General features: G+C 39.6%; 1 protein-coding gene across 1 annotated transcript; it reads right to left on the bottom strand.

The window, feature by feature from the left end:
* Positions 1-7: 7 nt before the first annotated feature.
* LOC110983991 (uncharacterized) lies at positions 8-3,450 on the bottom strand. The gene is made up of 2 exons (XM_022243750.2): positions 2,886-3,450; positions 8-1,895 (listed from the first exon to the last, which is right to left on the bottom strand). Exons 1-2 carry the CDS (start codon positions 3,371-3,373, stop codon positions 1,847-1,849), a joined length of 537 nt encoding a protein of 178 aa, XP_022099442.2. The 5' UTR covers positions 3,374-3,450; the 3' UTR covers positions 8-1,846.
* Between the last annotated feature and the right edge of the window lie 2,440 nt (positions 3,451-5,890).

Genomic DNA, 5,890 nt, shown 5'->3' with positions numbered 1-5,890 from the left:
AGAACAAAATATTGCAGGCATGTGGTAATTTGAGCCAACTGCCTGAATTGTGAAGCTCAATGTGAATATTAACTACCAAAAAATGTGCCTATGTAATTGCATAGGGTAATGTCAAATAACGTATTTAGGTCCTTAAAAATTAACAGTTTGCCACATGTGTGTACAAAAATACCCTGCGTAATTTGTTTCCATCAATTCTTTTTCACCAGTGATAAAAACAGTTTTTAGTTTGTTCATTTGTTAGGCATTTTATTTTAGTTTTGTTTCATTTGGGCTTTTTTCAAAAACTGTAATTTTACAGATAACAGAGCTTCTCAGTGTTATGTAACATTTTTGTTAACTCAGTCTGCATTGTTTGTGGGAAGAAAAAGACAAGGTGAAAAATAAAGTTTTCTGAAAATAACTCCTGCCTAACTCTAGGAAACTCGAGTCTCATTTTGCATGTAAGATCGTTTGTCCACAACAGGTTAGGAAACAGCACAGAATCCATAGTTAAATGCTCCTTGCAACAAGTGCTGCCCACTTTCTAGCTAAAATATGAGCCATCATTCCAAAACCAGGCTGAAGAAGGTTATTTTGATGTTTGACAATTCCTTTCCACTGCTTTCTGTTTCCGTACTTCACAGTGATCAGAGGTAAAAGCTTTTTTTTTGTCTTTTAAACATTGGTTCTGGACAGATTGTCAAAAACACTGAATTCCAGATGGGTTTTTCGAGTACCATTTACATTCCACACACCATTTACGATACCATCAACTGACTCTTCATGAACCTGACCAAATATTTCAATCCACTTTTATACAGATATGAATCTTGGAAATGGAAAGATAAATTTTTGCAAAAGTTTTAGCAGAGGAGGCTATTTTTATGATGTTGCTTAGCGTATGAATACTCAGCGCCCAGCATCTCCACTCGGCAAAAATATTGGCAACCTGCAATGCAACAGTATAGATATCGCCTTTGGTTCTTGGCTGGTTTTTGACAAGAAGAGACAACATTTCCTGCTTGTGAGATAGGGTCTGGATCACTCAGCACACATAAAAACTGAAATGGAAATGGCACTCCCCACCCCAGCACTAAGAAGTTTCAGATCTTGGCTGTCACTTTTTCAAGCTTTGTCTTAGCTATTTGCCAAGGCTTTAGTTGCTTAACTTGCATTAGAGGTGAGAAAGCAAAACAGCATGAATGGAGACTAAAAGCGTTGGGGGGCTCGAACCCAGAGTGGTGATATCTGCCCCAGTCACTGCCCTCCCTCACAGCTACACTATCCTATCTAATGCCAGCCAAGTCATGAAGGCAAATTGCTAGCTTTGTCTCAAGTCCCAAACCCCTCTGTACATCTATGTAATGTTAATACTAAGTGAAAGCAATTGGCATCTTTGGCTTGAAAGTACAGTTTTGTACTCCTACAGCAAAATACAACTTTGTATTGAGCCAAAACCTCCAAAGTTTGGAAGGGAAATCAGGCAAAACTTGACCCAGAAATCAAGCCACTATCTGGAGGGAAAATAGTGTTTCTTGGAAAGCTTTTATTAGACAAAGAATGCACATTATACTGGTTGATATTTGCCACTATCGGCAAATACAAATATTTACTGACTTTGGCTAAACTTTAAGCAATTGGTGAGGAAAACAGATAGATGGATATATAGAAAGATTGCTCATTTGGAGAATCTGGTAGCAAATATCTATGAACAGGGCTGTCCTGAGGTTTCCATCAAGTTGTTGCCTGTTGCAAGCTCCAGGAAGATCACATGGCCACAAACAGAAGTGTAGATTGGATTCCACACTGTTTCCTAGCTTTTTTCTTGCTCTTGCGGATACACGGTGCTCAGAGAAACTAGAAGTTAATGCAACTTGAAGAGGCGATTTGTCAGGTGCATGTCATCTGTATATCTGCAGAGGATAAAGAATCCCAAAGATGTGATTTTGGCATTTTAGTCTTCTGCCATCTTGAAAGGGGAAAGTACCGGTAGCAGAAAAAAAGGCCATGGTTTGCTGAAACAATATTTCGAAATAAAACCTGGATATCCCACTGAAAATGCTTCCTCTTAAAAAAATTCTAGCGACACCAATGGATGGATGTAGATTAGCCATTCCATCCCGTGTTGCAAAAGGAACTCCATTAGCTGAGCAAAGTGTAAAGACATTCACGACTTGTTGGACTTCCATTAAGCAAGCGATAAATGGACTCAAGGACTATGCAAAAATCGAAATTAACCCTGTGTGGATGGTAATTCTAGTACCTGGTACAGCACAAACCTGAAGCGTTGAGGAAGGAACAGAAACCACCGAAGATTTAAACATGGTAAGATTCGTTAATTTCCATTAACATTAACGCAATTTTCCTAAAACAATAAACAGGATGACAAAGGGAAAGCAGGTTGCCTAGGAGAAACAAAACAAAAAATTAAATATGTGGTGATTGAAAATACATGTAATGATTAAGAATCTGGGCCAGCGCTTGATAAAGCTAGAATTCCATTTTCTCAAACCTCGATCTACTTTTTTCGAGTTTCATAGCTAAAAGAGTTGCAATATTCATGGACTAACAGTCAGTCAATTTGTTGGCATTGCTGTCACTAAATTAGTGAAAAAATGTATCCAGCCAGACGTGCTCTTGCTGGACCATTGCTTAATGCAACAAAATTGCCGCGAAAATGTTGAATGGGCCTATAGACCCCTCGCGTTAAGGTGCAATCAGAGGCTATTCTTTCTTTTAACTTAATTACAATGAATGCGCAATTTAAGGTTTACTTGAGCCTTGGACCAAGAGGAAGAAAAAAAATGCCCTCTCCGAGTCTAACATGACATCAGTATGCAGGAGGTGTACTGCAGAACCTTTGCAACAAAACTCGATTCTCTGCAGGTAGTTAGTCCTAATACCTTGTCATTGGGCTGTTTATGTGAGGGAATCTAGTCTGCTTCTCTCTGACCATTCGGGGAGGCATCGCCATCCCGGTGCCCCAGTTGGGCGGGCTGAAGGTGATAGGCCGGCCACTGGACGGCAACATCTGCCGAAGCGTGGACCACTCCTCACACCGAGTACTCGGCGAGGATACACAGATCCCCGCCTCCTCCTTGGCCCTCGAAATACTTCTGAGGGATGGCTCGCCGAGGGGTACCCAGTGCGGCTCAGCCAGCGGCAGAGCTTTGGGGGCCATGAGTTTGTGTCGCGGTACGGGTGCCGTGCTACGGAGATCGGTAGGGATGTACCGCTTGTTGACCCACACGGTATCCTTGCTGTATCCGCATATATCGGTCTCATTTTGTTCATTTCGTGGCTTCAAGACACGGTCCTCATACTTGTCCAGCAAATAATCCGGGTAGAGCCACTTGTGAGAACCAAAATTTCCCATACATTGGGCCGTCATGTTGCAGCTAAGTTAACTTTTATTCACACGACTTCATAAACCGAATCTCCAAGTTACGTTATTATTATAGGCCTACTATTACGTACACATATGTACATCGATCGCATCGGTGCAAGCAGACGACAGGGACAACGGCGCTGCGTTGTCATGACTATTAACGGGTATCCGGCCAATTTGGTATACACAGGTTCGTATTTGCTTACCAGTGTTCATACAACGCCCTCTGCTGTTGCACTCCACTTCACGCGGGGGGGTGATCAAAACTTCTCCTCTTTGGTTTAGTAGTCACCGGCTTCACATTTTTATTCATACCTTCCCCTTTCGACTTTCCAGTTGTGATGTTTTTTTCTGAGGAAGAATCGAATAGAACAAGTGGTTTCACTGATGAAAGTGCTCATTTGTTTTGTTTTGTTTTGTTTTGTTTTGTTTTGTTTTGTTTTGTTTTGTTTTGTTTTGTTTTGTTTTGTTTTGTTTTGTTTTGTTTTGTTTTGTTTTGTTTTGTTTTGTTTTGTTTTGTTTTGTTTTGTTTTGTTTTGTTTTGTTTTGTTTTGTTTTGTTTTGTTTTGTTTTGTTTTGTTTTGTTTTGTTTTGTTTTGTTTTGTTTTGTTTTGTTTTGTTTTGTTTTGTTTTGTTTTGTTTTGTTTTGTTTTGTTTTGTTTTGTTTTGTTTTGTTTTGTTTTGTTTTGTTTTGTTTTGTTTTGTTTTGTTTTGTTTTGTTTTGTTTTGTTTTGTTTTGTTTTGTTTTGTTTTGTGTTCAACTTAAATCATTATACGTGTGCAATCATTCTTTTTACCCGTTAACCCCCCCCCGAAAAAGCATAATTTCATGGGTTCCCCAGACCATTTTGAATAGGAGGTTGGTAAAGTGGTTTCAGCCCCTTTTTCTCTTTTCCCTTTCTTCCTCATCCATTCCTCGTTTTTTGATTGTTTGTTCTTCTTTCCGACAGCACCACCACATTAATCAACAAAAATGACTCATGCCTTAGATTGCGCTCCCGCACGCCCCTCTAGCGCTACAAGTGTAAAACGGGGCTTCTCCTTTTAAGGAAACTCCCTCAAGGAATATTTAGATACTTTTTTACATGAAATAATTATTTATTACACAACGATCCAGAAATTCCAGAAAAACTCAAAGGAATTTTTTTTTAAATAAGGAATATCTACCAGCGTCTAGTGAGGGCGCACTGTTGCGCCGCGAATTATCATCGCAACCTAATCTGGTATCAGAGACTCCGTGTAGTCTCTCCTAATAAATATGATCTCTATGTTTACAGACCAATTAATTAATCGCCATAGACAAAAGTGATAAATATTCCAGGTGTTCAAGACACATATCAAATCAAAGCTCACTTCCCCATCTTTCATTTTCCTTTTAATTTTCATTGGCTTAACCGATGACTTTTGAAGATATTTCTCTTCAGGGCAAATCACCCCTCAAAACACTCATGACGTCCATCGCCATTTTGAAAATTGATGTTTACACTCCATTGCAAAATAGAGCAATTTGGAGGGTTCCGTTTGGTCTGATACTTTCAGAAATACAAACTTGCAGTCCTGATCCTGATCCGTCCTCCCTTAACAAAACACCCAGTCCACGTGCCACGAAATGCTGTAATAGCAGATAATGTAGTTTTGGACCTATTTACTGGCCTGCAATCCTATGCCATAGGGTGCACTGTCCAAATTCACGGCTAATTCTCCGTCCGGAGGAGACACTGAAAAAGTACCCCTATCAGTTTTTTTTTCTAAAAAAGAGGAGTTTGTTGGTCCAAGAAATTGTGGGATTGTGTAAATATGACCCAGGATCAACCACCCAAGGGCAAATTTAAGCAGAGAAAATGCTGCTGAAAAATTGTCCGAAGAGCCCCGCCGAAATAAGTGGAGGGGTGTTACTTGAAAAATGGTTGCTGGCAGACTTGGTAACGTTCACTTGTTGGTTATTTGGTGGCAATTAAAAATTCAGTTGGTAAACCTACAAAATTTGAAAATCAAATGAAATCTGAATGACCAAACAAAACTTTGTTTAGTTTGTTTATGGTTTTTTGTTTTGTTTTGTTTTTTGAGAAAGAGAGAGAGAGAGAGAGACCTGAGGGACCTGGATGCCCGCGGATCGGAGCTGTGAACTTTGTTGATTTTACACTGTTTTCAGTTCCCCCTGTGCATGCCACACATCATTGCATTGCGCCCTCTATGCTTCCTCAGTGTTAAAACAAATCCAACCTCTTCCTGTCGTTGACACTTTGAAAAAGATAAATGTAATGTAAAAGAAACTGCAAAAAGGACAGTCTGACGGAGAGATTCGAACCACTAATCTTCAACTCACAGAGAGCTTCCAAACCACAGAGATATGCAAAGCGATCTTACTCTTTTGTGGTAATTCATCAGTATTATCATATCCAAGGATTGTACGGAAAAAAATATATATACCTCGTTTGGATGTAAGGTTTAGGAGTGAAAGCATGCAGATGTTCACCGGTATCATGAAAAGCCTTTTCTTTTTGATTTACGTCATACCCC

Source organism: Acanthaster planci, linkage group LG01, assembly GCF_054643075.1.
Source record: "Acanthaster planci isolate LZ-2023a linkage group LG01, COTS_SCS, whole genome shotgun sequence".
In the NCBI taxonomy this organism is placed as follows: domain Eukaryota; kingdom Metazoa; phylum Echinodermata; class Asteroidea; order Valvatida; family Acanthasteridae; genus Acanthaster; species Acanthaster planci.
The sequence above is the reverse complement of the archived record's forward strand: the minus strand, read 5'-3'. Positions and strand labels throughout refer to the sequence as shown.